We start from the raw sequence: 17,346 nt of genomic DNA on the forward strand, positions 1-17,346 counted from the left end.
GGTTTATTTTAGAGGAGGATATGTCTGCTCCATACTTTTTATAAGTAAAAACACATTGGGTTTATCCTTTATTTTTCATAATTAAAAAACACCACTTTGTTTGGAAAAAAATGTATAAAATTTTTAAGTTTTTGCTTAAATTCTGGTTAACAGATGGTGAATTTTTAGTTTCAGGTGTAGCATATAGTGATTCAGCACTTCAGTAGGACACCTGTGCTCACCACAGCAGGTGCCCTCTTTAATCCCCATCACCTGTTCAACCCATCCCTCCACCCACCTCCCCTCTGGTTACTATCAGTTTGTTCTCTGTAATTAAGAGTCTTTTTCTTGGTTTCCTCTCTTTCTCTCTTTATTCCCCTTTGCTCCTTAGTTTTGTTTCTTAAATTCCACATAAGAGTGAAATCATATGATTTGTCTTCCTCTAACTGACTAGTTTAGCATAATACTCTCTAGTTCCATCATAGTGTCCTTGGAGATGGCAAGATTTCATTCTTTTTTATAGTTCAGTAATATTGCATTGTGTGTGGAACACACACACCACTTCTTCTTTATCCATTTATCAGTCACAGGACACTTGGGCTCTTTCCATAATTTGGCTATTGTTGATAATGCTGCTATAAATATCGGGGTGCACGTATCCCTTCCAATCAGTAGTTTTGTATCTTTTGGGTAAATACCTAGTAGTGCAGTTGCTGGGTCATAGAGTAGTTCTATTTTTAACTTTCTGAGGAAACTGTATACTGTTTTCCAGAGTGGCTGTACCAGCTTGCATTCCCACCAATAGTGCAAGAGGTTCCCCTTTCTCCACATCTTTGCCAACACTTATCTCTTCTTGTGTTGCCGATTTTAGCCATTCTGACAGATGTGAGGTGTTATCTCATTGTAGTTTTGATTTGTATTTCCCTGACGAGTGATGTTGAGCATTTTTTCATGTGTCTGTTGGCCATTTGTATGTCTTCTTTGGAAAAATGTTAATTCATCACTTCTGCCCACAAAGAAATATATTTTGAGCTGCAACTTTTGCTAGTTGATTAAAAAAAAAATTTGAGAGTAATGATGTAGATTTTTCTGTTGCAGTTCTTCTGTAATTATCATTATTATTATCCTCAGGACATTTTTTGGAACTTGTTGGATTGAGACTTAATTATCTGTGCATTGTAAATTTCACATTCTTGGTCTGTGCTGTAGTTAATACACTCATGTTTTCTGAAATCAGATTTGTGTGTTTTAGTTAGATATAATGTAACCTCAAGGCAGTTTTAAACTGATGCCTAATGATTGTGGTTTTCTTGTGAATTCAGTTCTGTAATGACCTGTAGTTAGTCTGTTGTAGTCAGTCTGTTATGAATTGCAAGAATTGCATTTTTAAAAAAACATTTGGTGAAATGGTGGTCCATTTATGGTGTGTAATTATTTTTTGGTGTGGCTGCCTTCTCTGAGTAACAGGTAAGTATAGATTCTAAATGGAGATCTAATTAACCCCTATAGCACTGCTTTTCTTGGTAATTTTAGTGATTAAAACATATATGAAAAAATAACATCTGTAGGCATGCTGAAGATCCACTTTAATAATGAGAGGTTTTGTGGGTTTTTTTTGCAACTTGGTGTTTAATATTATTTTTGAGATTTGTCCACATTGATGCACATATTTTATGCAATAACTGCTATATAGTATTTTATTAAAAAAACCACACCGTTTATTCCCTTATTAGGTTGTTGACATATTTTCTCTATCACAAATGAAAAATGTGAATACTTTTAAGGACTTTAAGAAACAAATGTGCACAGAAAGTCTACTGGGAGGACCATTTTTTTTTCTCTAATAAAAATAATAATTGGTTCATTTTTGCTGAGTGTTTATATTGTGAAGGGCACCCTTCAAATGCTTTGAAAGCATTTTCTCATGAATCCTCATAATATTCCTAGGAGGAAGGCCCTGTTTTTATTCCCCTTCAATAAATGAGGAAACCAGGCTCAGAACTGTTAGGTAACTTGACCAAAGTCACAAAAGCGTACACCACTAATAGATATACTTAACATTATTCTAATTCCTGCTTAAATTTGTTTTCAGTATATGTAAAATATGTTAACTTTTCATTAATTTTATAAAATATTTTGTATATTAAGTAAATATATAATTTTCTTTGTTGGTTTTAATATTCTATTTAAGACACATTTGTGTGCTCAAAGGTTGCAAAGATTTTCTTGTATTTCCAGAAGTTTTAGAGCATTAGCATTGACCTGTAGGTCTAAACTCCATTTCAAGTGGATTTTTGTTTATGGTAAGAAGTAATAGTTGGTATTTACTTTTTTCTATTGAGATAACCAGTTGTTCTTGCAACACTGTTGAAAAGACCATCCTTTCCCCCATTGAATTGCCTTGACATCTTGTTCAAAAACTGGTAGACCATAGATGTGTGGGAATTATGTGGTATTTTTATTCTGTTCCATTAATTTATATGCTTATCCTTTCACCAGTAACACACTGGTTTGATTGCTATAGGTTTAGACTAATATTGGGACTGTATACATCTTCCAATTTGTTCTTTTAAATATTTAGTTTGACATTCCATGTTATTTATATGTGCATGTAAATTTTAGAGTTCCCTTGTCAATTTCTATATAAAAGCTCACCGGAATTTTGTTTGAGATTGTGTTGACTGTGTAGATCGCTATTTGGAGAATTGATAACAATATTGAGTCTTCCATTAACGTATATCTATTTATTTTGGTCTTTAATTTTTCAATATTATATGGTTTTCAGTGTGCATATCATGTTTTGATATTTTTACCCCTTAATATTTCGTGTTATGGGTGTTATTATAAAAGTTGTATTTCAAACTACTTTTCCAGTTGCTCAATGCTATTATTTAGAAATATTGTTGGATTTGTTAAACATTTTCCCCTTATTGTTGGACCTTGCTAGACTTGTTAATTTGGGAATCTTTTGGTAGGTTCCTAGGATTTTCTACTCAGTAGATACCTTCTGCTTAGAAGAGATCTTCCTTTCCAATGTTCATGACTTCTCTTTCTTTCACTTACATTGCACTGGCGGAACCTCTGAAATAATGTGAATATAAGTGGTGAGAGCAGACCTCTTTTTCATTCTCTTAATCTTAAGAAAAATCATTCAGCCTTTAACATGAATCATGGTGTAGGTTTTCCATAAATGCCCTTTATTAGGTTGAGGAAGTTTTCTTCTATTCCTAGTTTACCGAGAGTCTTTGTCATAAATGGATGTTGAATTTTGTCAGTTGGTTTTTCTGGATCTACTGTTATGAGAATGTGATTTTTCTCTTTTATTTTCTTAATTTGGTGAATTACATTGATTTTTTTCCATGTTAAACCAACTTTGCTCTCCTGGGCTAAATCTCTTCTGGTTATAATATATTATTTGTATAGGTTGTTAGATTATTTGTATAGGTTGTTAATGAGTTTTGCATCTGAGTTCATGAGGGATATTTCTCTAACAGTTATCTGTAGTTTTGTTTTTGACTGACTTTGTATCACTACACTGACCTTATGGAATGAATTGGGAAATGGTCTCTCCTTCCCTATTTTCTGAAAAAGTTCACATAGAATTGGCTTTATTTCTTCCTGAAATGTTTGGTGGAATTCACCAGTGAAATGTCTCGGCATAGAGTTTTTTGTGGGCAGGTGACTAGTTACTGGTGACTAGTTAAATTCAGTTTCTCTAATGCACACAGGGGTATTAAGTTTTTTGTATTCTTTATTATATGTGATAATTTATATCTCAGAGAATTTTTCCATTTCATGTAAGTTGTTGAATTTGTTGCCATAAAGTTTTTTTCTTAATAATCTGTAAGTATCCCTTTAATGTTTGTAGCATTTGTAGTGATGTCCTCTTTCATTCTTGATACTGGTAGTTTCTGTCTTGCTTTTATTTTCCTTCCCTGAGGTTTATCAGTTTTGTCTATCTTTTTGAAAAACCAGCTTTGGGGGTGGCTCAGTTGGTTAAGTGTCTGCTTTTGGCTCAGTTCATGATCCCAGGGTCCTGAGATTGAGTCCTGCATCAGGCTCACTGCTCAGCAGAGAGCCTGCTTCTCCGTCTCCCTCTGCCTGCCACTCCCCCTGCTTGTGCTTTCTGTCAAGTAAATAAATAAAAATCTTTAAAAAACCCCACAAAAAACAGCTTTAGTTACGATGATTTTAAAATTTTGTCTATATTTCATTTCACTGGTTTCTATTCTTCTTTTATAGCCTTGCTTGTAGTTATTTGTCTAGATATATGTTTAAGAGACATTAAGGGACACTCTCCTGATCCTTGCATTTAGATGGAAAAATAGAACTCTTTTCGTATAGTCATGGGTATTCACTGCAGCTGTTTCCACAGTGTTTTCTTTCCTCTGTCATTATTATTATGTTGTATTCTAATTAATTTACCTGAATTCTTTCTCTCCCAAGGCAGCAACTTTTTTTGAGAAAAGGTCTTGTGTATTTTCCTACCATACTCATAGAGCCAACAAATTTTTGACTCAATATTGTAAAGCTAATGACAGAAAAACTACATGAGTACTGAAGTCTAGTTAGAAAATTAGTTTCTCATAAGGGTATGGCTAGCAATTTTGAAATTCCAATGTGCATACTAACATTGGGCAACTCCATTTACTTTTGTGAATTATAAATGTGAGAGGTAAATGCTTGTAAAATCCAGTGAAGTCTCTTTAAGGCTACTTAGAAAAAACATTTATGGAATTTAGCCATTCTGTTTAATTAAAATGAAATTATTTTTGAATAGTAGTTTTTTTCTACCCAGAAGAATGTCTCTATAATTAATCCTTTACTCAAGATAGTAACAACCTATTTTTGCTTATCTGTTTTAATTTATCTATTTTCCCCCTTTGCTTTAAGCTATTTCCGTGAGAGAAGAAATGTTGCTACCTCAACTGGAAAGTCTGTGACACAGGAAAGTGAGTCTCCGCCTTTAAAGTCTTTGTAAATTAGCACTCATTTGACAGCCCTAAATGTGTCAAAATTGTGATAAAAAGCAGCCCACCTGAGGAATAGGGAATAATGGGAATAACTGTCTGCTAGGGTTCATAATACCTCAGATGCTTTTAAAGTTGAGCGAATAAAAGACAGTAATATGTACTCAGACTCCTGAAAACCTGCACATACTAATGTAAAAAGATTTTTTTTCACCAGGCTTCATTTATCATTAGCCACAGTCGAAGGCATTTAACTAAATTAAGTGGTTTCTGACAGTCTGAGCTACAGGACATAGATTTATGGAAAGTAATTTTGCCATGGTAACTGGAAAGGGCTGACATTACTTTGGTAAATTGATCCTTACAGAAGCTTTTCTTTCTTTTTGAAAATTCTGCTTATGTAGTTCAGGAACATTCTTCTTAACAATAAGATGGCAAACACTTGGTTACTGACCCTTTAAAAAATTTTTTCCGTAACAAAATGCAAGTGTGTAGAATCCTTTCTTGTAGCTCTGTGTAATTTAAGGACAGTGGAAATTCTCTTGAAATAACTTATTTACAAGTGTGTTAGTGGCTGTGATATTAGATTATATTAAGTGGATTCTGGTATTTTGATATATTATCTAGCTGTTATGTGAGTGAACTTTTAATAATTCAGTTATTGAAAATTATAGATCTAATACTAATTTTCTGCCATTAATACTGTTCTCTTATTTTATTAAAGTGAGAAATGGCATCATGACTATTTGCATCATATGTGGGAAATGTGCCTAGTTATATTAATGTGGATCTTAGAGGTTAGCAAGGACGTATATGACACATGACACTTTAGGAAACAGTGATGTCTTGGTTGTGAAGTGAGAGTCATACACAGCGAGTTCTATATCAAGAAGACCATGGAAAGAGTTGATTTGGGGGTGAAAATTATAAACATAATTTTGGACTCTCAGAGAATAAAGCTTAAGTTGTGATATTGCTATAAAATAATTAAATACTTGCTTTTTTAAAAAGTAGTATTTCACGTTATTCACATCTTTTCGTTCTCATCCTGTCATTTCCCTAAAAGATTCAAATGAGGAAAATTCATCTTCCATTTTTCCTTATGGAGAGACCTTTCTTCTCCAGAGACTAGAAAATTCTAAGGTTAGTCCCATACATTTTCATTTTTTCCCATATTCAAGTCTTTGCTCTTCTGTCTGTATTTGCCTCTTCATTTTCCTTTAAAATGTTTGAAGAATGAGTTATACCGAAGAAAGACATTTCCAGTCAATAAAATTCTGTTCAGTAAAATCATGGTAAATGTGTATCTTTAAATATATCTCACAAACCATGTTCAATTTCAGGAATATGGGAGGGTGGGTTTTCACAATTTTCCAATTTTCAGAATTTTCCAAAAGACAAGTTATTTTAAAGACAAACCCCCAGAGAAAGCAAAAAGCAAACAAACAAAAATCCCCTTGATTTTTGCTTTGTCTTATACCCAAATACCTACTTCTAACTATTTATACATCTTAATTATTCTGTTTATCACTTAGCCTTTCCTCTTGTGCTCTTTTGTATTTTATTTCTCGGTTACAATAAAAGAGAAGTTGGAAGACAAAAGTGGCAAAGTAAAAGTAAATAAATTTTGTTCTTGGTTGGTATCTTCTGTTTTACTTGGTTGAAATGATGAATTATTAATGATCTAAATATAATATTGAAAAAGGCATCAAAAGACTTAATATAGTCTCCCAAATTAAGTTGTTTTTATTGAAAATTGATCTAAGTGGTTAGACATTTGTGTAAAAAAACTAAACTCAGATATTGTGGGTATTTGTAGAATATTGCTATCCTAAAAAAAACGTATGCATATCCTAATATATATATATATATATATATATATATGTTTTATTTTTAATAGAAGAGGTCTATAAAGAATGAATTTTGGACCCATGAAGAAACACTCAAAGGGGAAACAACTACTGAAAGAAACTCTTTTCTCATCAAATCAAGGTATGAGGTCATGATTGATGATGATTCATTCTTTTGAATAAAATGCTGTACGGTGTTGACTTCTTGCTCATCCTGTGTTTCTAAGACAATCATTTACATTGTTAAGTTCAAAGCTTTGTAGGTGTTTTAGTAATGGCACTTATTTTAATAATTGAATTTAGACTCTGTAAATTTGGTACAAAATTTAGACTCTATAAATTTTGGTAGTGATATTCTGCAACAGTTTTTCTTCCTAATTGAAACCGCTCTTTCTGTCCCGAAGAGGCAGATATGTGGTACCCTCAGCTGCACATTAAAGAGGAGAAGTTATGTTAATATGACAGAGAAGGGGGCAGTGCAAAAAATATTACTGAGGTACAGCATTTTTAGAAATGTAATATATCATTTTTATTGGAAGTGCAGCATTGACAAGTGGTTTGATGATGGCCCAGTTATTTGGATCACATGTGAATTCAAATGGCTTGTGAGGCACCACTTGAAGTTTTTAGTTTTCTCAGCTTTATTAGGACTTGATGTACCACATAATTAGCTAATATTTATTTTTGATTTTTATCCTTCCCTTTCCAAGGCTGACACTGTTGTATTTTTTTTTTTTTTTAAAGAGGGGGAGAAGGGCGGGGGGGAGAGAGAGAGAGGGAGAGAAGCTTAAGCAGGCTCCGTGCCCAGCACAGAGCCCGATGTGGGGCTTCATCCTCATGACCCTGAGATCGTGACCTGAGCTGAAATCAAGAGTTGGACTCCGAGTCACCCAGGTGCCCCAGTTGTGGGTTTTCTTAAGTTGAAACTAAATAATTGAGGACCTTCAGTTAGCATTTGATATGAGTGTATTATAATGCAAAATGTGGAAGGGGCTAAGTGAAATCATTCTTTTAAGGAAGTAATAGTTTTTAGAACACTATATCCAGAAGGATGTAATTCGAGCCCTATGCATATCTGTTTCATCAATTAGCAAAAACTTCTTTGTAATGAGTTTTATTATACATAAATGACGATTGAATCTATTCTGGCATTCCTTAAGTCTATAGCAATATGCTTAGATATTAGGAATGTCTTCTGGTGAATATTATAGGTTACACAGCTTTTACCTTCTGATTGTACCCTGACTCTTATTTTCTGGCTAACAGTGTGGTGCAGTCTTTCCTCATTAGTGTTGCGAAATAATACAAAAGCTTCCACCAGTTGGCCCTGTTTTCTTACATTATGATGGAACATCGGATTCTTGGGATTGAATAGTAGAGAGCCAGAGAAGGGCAAAAAGTTTGGAAATAAGATCTCCAAATAGATGAGGTAGTGGTTCATGATATTGCCCTGGGACTAGAGGTTGGGCTGGCTGCATAATGGTATTGGTGAAGATATGAAGTCATGATGCAGGGAATATGGTAAGTCTCTACCCTTACTACCAATCTGCACCCAACCCCCGGGAATAAATAGATTATGACACACACACACACACACACACACAAATGGTACTACTTCTAGCAGTGTTCAGATAAGTCTTAGTGTAATAAGAGATTTCTATTTAATTTTTCTGGAAGAATTTTAAAAATTATCAGATGGATTAACTGAACTCCCAAGAGTTTTCTGACCTTAAATTTCTGTGATTTCGGGGCACCTGGGTGGCTTATTCAGTTAAGCATCAGTCTCATGGTTTTGGCTCAGGTCATGATCTCAGGGTTCTGGGATTGAGTCCCACCTGGGGCCCTGTGCTCAGCGGAGAGTCTGCTTCTCTCTCTTTCCAACTCTCTCCCTCCCTCTCCCCCTGCTCATGTGTGTGCATGCACACATATGCGTGTTTTTTTCTCACTAAAAATAAATCGTAAAAAAATTTTCTGTGATTTGTTGTTTATAAATTTACAAAGTAACTCGTGGCTTAAATGACCCGTGGCACTTTGAAATGTTAACACCATTTATTTCCATTTAGCATATATGATAATAGGAAGGAGAATATAACTGAAGACAAAGTGGAAGATATTTGGATACCTCGAGAGGACAAAAATAATTTTCCAATAGACTCTGCTTCAGAATCAGAATATTCAACAGTAGAAGAATGCTTTCAGAGTTTAAGAAGAAAAAACTCAAAGGCATCTAAATCTAGGACTCAGAAAGCATTGACTGTGGACCCCGTCAATAGGCACAGTCATCCATTAAGCTCAACAAGTGGAAATGCTGAGTCCTCGATCGTTTCCTCAAATGCAATATCTCCCTATGCCTGTTTTTATGGACCCTCTACAAGGAAGGTTAAATCGGGATGGCTAGACAAACTGTCTCCTCAAGGGTATGTAGTTATTCATTTTTTCCCCCTAAGTAGCATATTTTTAACATTTCAAGTTTATCCATTTCTAAACCTGCTCCTCAGCCCCCCCCCCATACAGTTTTTAGGGACTTTCAGTGTGCTTTTGCAAATGTTGTTCTTTAGACATAGGAGGAACGTGTGCAAGGTGCAATGTATTATGTGGAATGCTGGGATAAAGTTCTGAATAGCAAATTAAAACTGAAAGTTGCAATTTCACATCTAGATCCTTAATGTTAGTTTCTAACTTTACACTGAAATGCACTGTGTCCCCGTTTGTAGCAAAGACAAACAGCACAGATTGAGTTGGTATTACGAGGCCCACTCTGTTTGGCTTTTGCTCATATTATAACACTGTTCTGTTTGGGAATACAAGTCTTAATTGTAGTTAGGGAAAGTACATCATTGTTAGATTTCAGGCTTCACTGTTATTGATATATTGTTTTGATTTTTTTATGTTGCACAGAAGGTCAGAAGCCCTTGAATATTATACTTTTAGAACAGATTTAAGATGTTTACAAAGAAACTTCTGTCTCTTAAGGGTTTTACAGTACTGAGAAATATTTGGGGGAGGGATCGTGTATAATTAGAATTGTTTTCTGGCATCCTGATTTTTGAATGTCCTTTTGAAATATTTACTTGCAATATTCCTCATGAATTGCTAAGTTATTTTGGGATTAAATCTCTTGTGTGTAAGTGGTTAATGTGGTGAGTCCCTGCAAGGTGCTGGTTTTCTTTATTGCCCCCAAAGTGTGCATCATTTCTAGAAAGCCTTTGTTGGACCTAAAATAAATTTTGTTAGCAGAAAATTACCAGAAGAAGCAGTAGTTAACTAGTGGGCAGCAGACATTATGTTTCTGAAGAAAGTGAAAAAAATCCCAGTACTTTTATGGTTAATAATTATTTGGTTAATGCTTTATACCATTGCATTCTTGTAGCAAGTTAGATGTTGAATAAATTGAAAACTTCTTAGTATCAGTTATCTTGTCTCCTTTCTGGTTATATTAGTCAACTATGCCTACTTTTCATCAGTCATAAGTATTATTGGTAATTATATAGTCTAATAGCAAAGATATGGGTAAGCACTCAAATGTATACACAGGTGGTGTGAAACAGCAAGGTTGAGTATTCTCACATCTTTCATTTCTGTAAAATTGAAGTGTTTAGGGAGATCCTAGTGGTCTCTCTGCTTATCACCGGAAGATTTAGCAGACTCTGGATACAGAGCCCCTAGCAGCTGTGGTTTCCTGAATGATCTCTGGCGTACCTCGCTCTCTGCAGGGTTGATATGTTTACGCTCCAGGCACACTGAAAAAGCTTCACCATCATTGGCTACCTTTGGGATATTTAGAACATTTTTCCTCTCTATGTATCAGAACTCAGACTTGCCATCCTTTCTGTTCTGAATCTGCCTAAGGTTAGATGCTGTAAGTTGTCTAGATTTATGTTTTTCCATTTTAGGGGAAATAATTGAGTTTTCCGGCTTAACAGTTTTTCTCCTGGATACCAGGATGAATGAAGATCATGAAATTAAAGGAACTTGTTACATCACCAAGAGATTAAACTCTTCGACATGATTTTATTGCTATGACTTGGAAAGAAGTATGTGTTCCTGGCCAGGAAGCATGTAATATTTATTAGAAGAAGAATCTGAATTTCTCCTTTTCCTGGTTGGACTCTGTATGCTATTGTAAGGGTGTTTAAGAAGCTCATTGATTAGACAAAGTGATGCTTGCCCACTCCCTACACAGAGGTCCCTGAGCTTTATTGAACTCATGGTCACATGTCCGTCTGATGCAGGTAGCACTGCTGTAGATGGCATTCTGAATACCAGAGAGAACGTATCAGCAAAATTTTCTCTAAAGGGTCAGATAAAAAATATTTTAATTGGTATACATCCTCTGTGAGATATCTATGGGAAATCAACAACTCAGCAGTTATAGCCTGAAAGCTGCCACAGAGAATATGTGAACCAATGAATGAGGCTGTGTTTCAATAAGACTTTATTTATAAACACATAATGGGCCAGATTTGGCCGGTGGGCCATAGACGCATGAAACAGACGAAAGAATTGGCTAGAACCTTCTGCCAGCTTCTTCTATCTCCCCTGGGCCCCAAGTAGAAAATTATAAATGGATTGATCACAAAATAGGGAAACTGCTTTCCATTGTTCTAATAAATATACAAGTCATAAGAAGCTGGAGCCCTCTTTGAGGACCTTTGCATTTGATGTTCTTTGTACCTGGAAAGCTCTTCCCCACAGAGCACATGGCTTGTAACCTTCCTCCCTCAAGTTCTTCCTGTAATGTCTCCTTTGCATTAAGGTCCTGAACACTAAAGTTAAATTATCACTACCTCTCTCCCCCACTACCCTAACTCTCCCTTAATTACTTTATTTTTCTCTGTGGGGCTCATATGTTAGATGATTTATTTTATGTACACTCAGTGGGGGATAGTCATCTGTGTTGGTTTTTGTTTACTGTGATATCCTCAGCAGCTACAATGTAGCCTGGCATGTGGCAGATGCTCTTAATATTTGTTGTTGAATGAAATTGGTAAAAAAACAAGCATTAGATATATTTTTTCTTTAAATTTTTTAAAAACAGGCAGTTTTTTACATATAGGGATTTTGTAATAAAAACTGAACCCTAAACACTATATTGGTTGAAAATCTGCAGGTGCATTGATATTGCTGGTATATATTAACAGTGCAGTGGACTCTCAGTTCTTTTTACGATTATTTCCCTTTTAAAGATACATGTTTTTTTCAAAACACAGTTTAAAAACAAAGAGCCACACTCCGTTATCATTCTCCAAATAGTGTTTGAAATCGTCCTTAGTCATGAGGGACATTAAACAAAATAATCAAATTTATAATCTGGATTTATTTCACATGTCTATCTATTTGCTTTTGCAATGGAGTTGCCAGTCCTGAATCAATGCACAATATGTGAAACTGCCTAATATTAAGTAAGAGAGTAATTGTAACATCATGCAACTAAAGAAATACTAAAACACGTATTGTTGGACTTCAAGTATGAACATTCACTTAGCTATTTGATCTATTTATAATATAGACTGATACTATCAATTTCAAAAATTGTATGGAAGAAATTTAATAAAATGCAGACCTTGTGTCCGTGATTAGTGTTTCAAACAGGTCAAGCTGATGTAAAACTTAATAAATGGTACTTGTTTAAAAAAACAAAACAAAAAAACCCAACTCACTGGGTTTTGAGGATAAAAAAGCAAGTCTTTCTCCTTCCCTTTTACTAACTGTAACTGATAATCTGAAAGTCTTCACCCAATCTGACTGGATACAAATTTGAAAGACTGGGTAGAATTTATTCCAGCATTTCCCCAATGTGTAACTCAGAGGAAGCATCCTGCAAGTTGCTGTGACGAGAGGTGAATGTAGTGAATGTGCCCTATCCCTTCTAGGAGGTGCACGTGGTGAAATACGCAAACATATCTGCAACAAAGGAATCTTTTTGACATTTTAACTTGCTGTTTTCTAAAGATATTTGTGTGCTCAGTATAATGCACCACCATTTTTATAAAAATGGTGATGTATCTCAAGGAATGTGTGTTTTACTTGAGAATATGCTTTATGAGTTTATTTCTTAGCGGAATTCCTCTTTAACAAATTATTAACTTTTTTACCATGGGGTGGCATTGCGTGGTAATCTGAGCCTAGGACAGTGGAAGCTGAACATGGGAGGCTAACTCAGCAATTTGGTTATAGAATATGCTTAAGAATTTGTGGAGTAATACGAATATGTGCACGATGTATGTGTTCCTTGTCTTTTTTGTGTCTTCCATTTAGGGCAGAAAAAAGCAAGCAAATAAAAATAAAACCAAAATACTGTGTCTAATACTTGGTGCAGAAAAGTCCTCAAGAGTACAGAATTGTGGAGTTTCAGAGGGGTTGAAAAAACATTTCTTCAAAGATCTTCTAGGGAGAGCAATTAGCAGTTCAGTTGGCCTTTGGAAAATGGATAAGATTTTAACTAGCATTTTTAGAAGAAAGACTGCTGGCTAGAGTGAAAGGGGACTGATGTCGCTGGTATCTGGAGGTACTGGAGTCTGTGAGATGGAGAGCAGGGGTTGGTCGGGTTATTTTATTGGAGATGCAAGATTGGGCTCTAGAACCAGAGGAAGAAACCGCCACTGGATTGCATGTTCAGGTTGAACAGAGAACTAAGGAAAATGAAAAAGTCAGTGGTCCAATACCGAGAAAAGATCAAACCCCGGACAGGAGTTAGGAGTCCGATCGCGCAGAAGCCAGTAGTCCATGAGCTGCTGGGAGATCAGAGCTGATACCGTTGGTGCTTCTGTTAGTGATGGGATCTCTCAGCTTGTGCCCCGCACTCCAGTCTCTAAGCCTGCTTTCATGGAGCGATTCCTCACCCCGTTACCTAAGTGTGGGAGCGCCTCAAGTTTCCTGGGAATGTGACCTCTGGTTGGCCTTTCCGTGCAAAGCAAATGTAGTGGAAAGTTGACAAGTCTTTCTATCTGACCAGGATGTTACGTACCAATCACCATGTTGAACTTCAAGTTGAATCTTGAATCTTTGATAAAAAGTATCTAGTTGGCCGTTTCTCAAATCACACATCCTTTGTAAAGACTATGCCAAGCAAATAAAAAGCTTCAATATTTTATGTGTAGTTTAAGGAAACAGTTTCTGCGTTTTAGTGTTTATCAAATAACACGACTAATTTCTTTGTCTGTTTCCTGGCAGAGAAATGAATGTGAAGGTGTAGGAATCAGACAAACTGAAATTAGAGTTGTAAACCATATGTTGGTCATTTGCTGTGTGACTCAGTGTCCCAGAACCTTCATTTCCCACATAGAAATATAGGATCAAGACTTCTTCTTTGGGATTGGTTGGAAAAGTAGGTAACAGTGGGCCTGACACTTAATTGGGGCTTAGTCAACTGTAGTTTTCCTTTTTCTTCAGCAGAGCACCACTTTATTTCAGGTGACTTTTGATAATATTGAGTTCTAGTCAGTTCTTACTTTGGAAAATATAAAGTAAAGAAAGCATGTGTTCGCATTAAACTTTTAAAATTAAGGTTTTGGTGATTATAAAAGCATGTGGTTTAAAGTGTCAGAAAGTTGTACATGGTTTGTTAAAAAAAAGAACAAACCAACCGCATAGCAACTTTCCTCCCCTCTCACTTCATCACAAGAGATAGCTTTCAATTCTTTTAGTAGTTTCTTTGGTGTTTACTTTGTATATCTCATTATTTTTTTAACAGTTTTTTTAACAGTTTTTTTTAAAGTAGGCTCCGTGCCCAATGTGGGGCTTGAACTCAAGATCAGAAGTCCCAGGCTCTACAGACTGAGCCAGCCAGGCACCCCATCTTAGTAATATTTTTATACTATTTTTATACTATTTTTTTTACTATTTTTATACTATTTTTTTTACTATTTTTTATACTATTTTTTATACTATTTTATACTATTTTTATACTATTTTTCCCCCTCACTTTTCAGTGTTAGGGATTATCTATTGAGGTGCTATCATGGAATATAGTATTTATTCATTTTTATCACTGTCCCCACCCTCCTCCTGGCATAGACACGGTTCCTATTTTTCATCCTTTTCATATAGTTGTATAAAATAGTAGTTAGATTCTATCTGTATTGAATTTTATAGCCTGATGACTGTAAATGCCCCTCATATATGAGCTAACACAGTATTAATTTTTCTTTCATTTGTGCCCTTTTTCTTGAGATTTATAATTTTTTATTTTTTTTTTATTTGCTTGTTTTTTTATGTACTTATCATTCATTCATCCCCAAATTCTTCCTAAGGACTATAAATCTGTGAAGCAGCCAAGATACTTATCAATTTCATCATCGCACAGCCTCCTAAGGAAACTTTAGTTTGGACTGGTGCTTCTCCAGGCCTCCTGCAACAATGAATCAGTTGGCTTTCTGTGATCCCTTTCATGATTGTCCTGGGATTCTCTATGCTGAATATTTTTGCCTTTCCTCAATCTCCACCGACACACCCACCCATGCTTCCTGGAGCTTCCTCAGAAATGATGGATAGGAGGGGCAGTTTTTGAGACTTTGTATATTTAAAAGTGTCACTTTCTTCCTAAGCATGCTTATTGATAATTTATCATGGTTCTGAAATCTTGATGAGAAAGAATATTCCCTCCAGATCAGCAACCCATAGGCTTGTAGGTTTCTCGTATTATAGAGCTGGTATTGAGAAATCCAATTCTCGATCCTTTATATGTAGCCTGTTTTTTAGTTTGGGGAGATTTTCTTGTTTTATTTCTTTGTTAACTATTCTATTTTTTCTTTCTAAACTTCTTGGTAATTTGGTGTTGGACTCCCACCCCAAAATGTTGATAAAAATGTAGCTTTTTCATTTTCCGTTTCTGAGAATTTTCTTTAATTGTATTTTCTAATCCACTTTTGTTTTTTGTTACCCGTGTTTAGTATAGAAAGCACCTTCTTTTGGCAGTTCTTTTTATGGCTTACTGTTATTGTCCCATGGACACGCTATTTTCTGTTACCTCTCTGAAGACCTTCCTATGTTTTTTGAAGCTTTCTCTTCCTGTAGAATGTTTCTTTCAATTTTATTTCTTTTGGTGGAGGGTCATCCTCGATCTTTTACCTTAGAGGTGTTTTCCTCAAATGCTTTATTAAACTTGGGCTGTATATTTTTAAAGTGAAATCTTACAAAGGTGATCGGAATGGGTTCTGATGACTTCTATTATTTATTTCTTGTAAGATGACCTTGCTGGACTTTCCTTAATATGTTTTCTTGGTGAGTCCTCACATCAGTATCTTTCTTTAAGGGTGATAAGACTGGTAAAACAGCTTTTTGGGAGCCTAGTAGGGAAAGTGGACTTTTGAGTATAAGTATTTATGACACAGACTTTTGATTCTTCTGCTTTGAATACTGCCCCTTCCCGTCAATCATGTCTGAATGTCCCAGTCCAAAGACTCCCCTGTTTGATCTCCTACACTGAATGAAACCGCTATGCTCTTGAGCAAGAAGAAGAGAGGTTTCCAGCAGTGGGAAGCGGGGGGAGGATTCTGGGATGGAACCATGAGGGGCACAAGTTTATCTCTTAAATTGCCTTTCAACAAATCTTATTTTTGGCACCCCTCTCTCCTTCTTAGTCACTTCCAGAGTCACTTGACATCTTCCATCTCCTGAGACTTTCTGAGATTTTGTGGGTAAATTGGTTTTCCTCTTATTTTGATTTGTTGCAGGCTTAGCAATCAGCTCTCGGAAACTTCCTAAGTCAGGCCACTATCCTTCCTTCTGCTTTCTTGGTTTCTAAATATTGTTCTTATTGTCTGCTTCTCTGGTTATTGTTTGTTTTTAGGTTATTTATTTATTTATTTTTAATCCTTTGAAACTCTGAAAGTAGATGTAAATGCAGGCTTTTAACTGGAAGGTGGTTTCCTGTGTGTGTGTGTTTACAGAATACAACTGCATAAAATAAAGGGGTGTGAATCATTTAACATAGCTTTTCATATAGCATGTCGTGTAAGCTCTTGGTGAATGTTCATAATATTTCATAAAAATTGATAGTGACATATTAAAATGTTTTATTGACTTCCGAAAGTTTTTTTTTTTTTTTAACCTGGAATTTTATGTTAAAATAAAATTTGTTTGTTCTCATTGAAAGAGTTAGATATTCAGAGAATTTTGGTTTGTTTTTTTTTTTTGTTTTGTTTTTGTTTTTGTTTTGTTTTTTTTTGTGTTTTTTTGGTCCCAGTTCCTTTTGGTTCACCTAATCTTGGAAACTGTCATTTTGATTTGCTTAAAAGTGAGGAAATGCATCTGCTGGCATTTTATCTTGATCTTAGCCAAAAGGCCAAGAAGCGATAGTGCTGGCATGTTATACAAATATTGTAATAATTCCTTGCATCTGTACTTATAAACCACTTCGTAAGTAATACTGCATCATTTAAAAGCCTCACACTTAAAAGGGTAGGTAAAATTATTACTAGATAAATAAAAAATGAGTAATTAGATAAGAATCTACACTTTTGGAAATTGTGGTAGTTCTAAAACATTGAGGCTAGTTAGAATTAGAGTAGTGAATAAGATACAATATGCATGTAATTCTTCGGGAT

General features: G+C 35.2%; 1 protein-coding gene across 5 annotated transcripts in view; it reads left to right on the forward strand.

Annotated features, from left to right (window-relative positions):
* The window catches only part of ARAP2 (ArfGAP with RhoGAP domain, ankyrin repeat and PH domain 2), a 191,473-nt gene that overhangs the window by 18,092 nt on the left and 156,035 nt on the right, over positions 1 to 17,346 (forward strand). For all 5 annotated transcript variants that reach the window (XM_002929010.4, XM_034671975.1, XM_034671976.1 and 2 more), the window contains exons 3-6: positions 4,873 to 4,931; positions 6,016 to 6,092; positions 6,850 to 6,941; positions 8,863 to 9,216. In XM_002929010.4, the coding sequence (XP_002929056.1) occupies positions 4,873 to 4,931; positions 6,016 to 6,092; positions 6,850 to 6,941; positions 8,863 to 9,216 (582 nt within the window). The remainder of the gene's footprint in view (positions 1 to 4,872; positions 4,932 to 6,015; positions 6,093 to 6,849; positions 6,942 to 8,862; positions 9,217 to 17,346) is intronic.

This window comes from Ailuropoda melanoleuca, chromosome 11, assembly GCF_002007445.2.
Source record: "Ailuropoda melanoleuca isolate Jingjing chromosome 11, ASM200744v2, whole genome shotgun sequence".
Classification (NCBI taxonomy): Eukaryota; Metazoa; Chordata; class Mammalia; order Carnivora; family Ursidae; genus Ailuropoda; species Ailuropoda melanoleuca.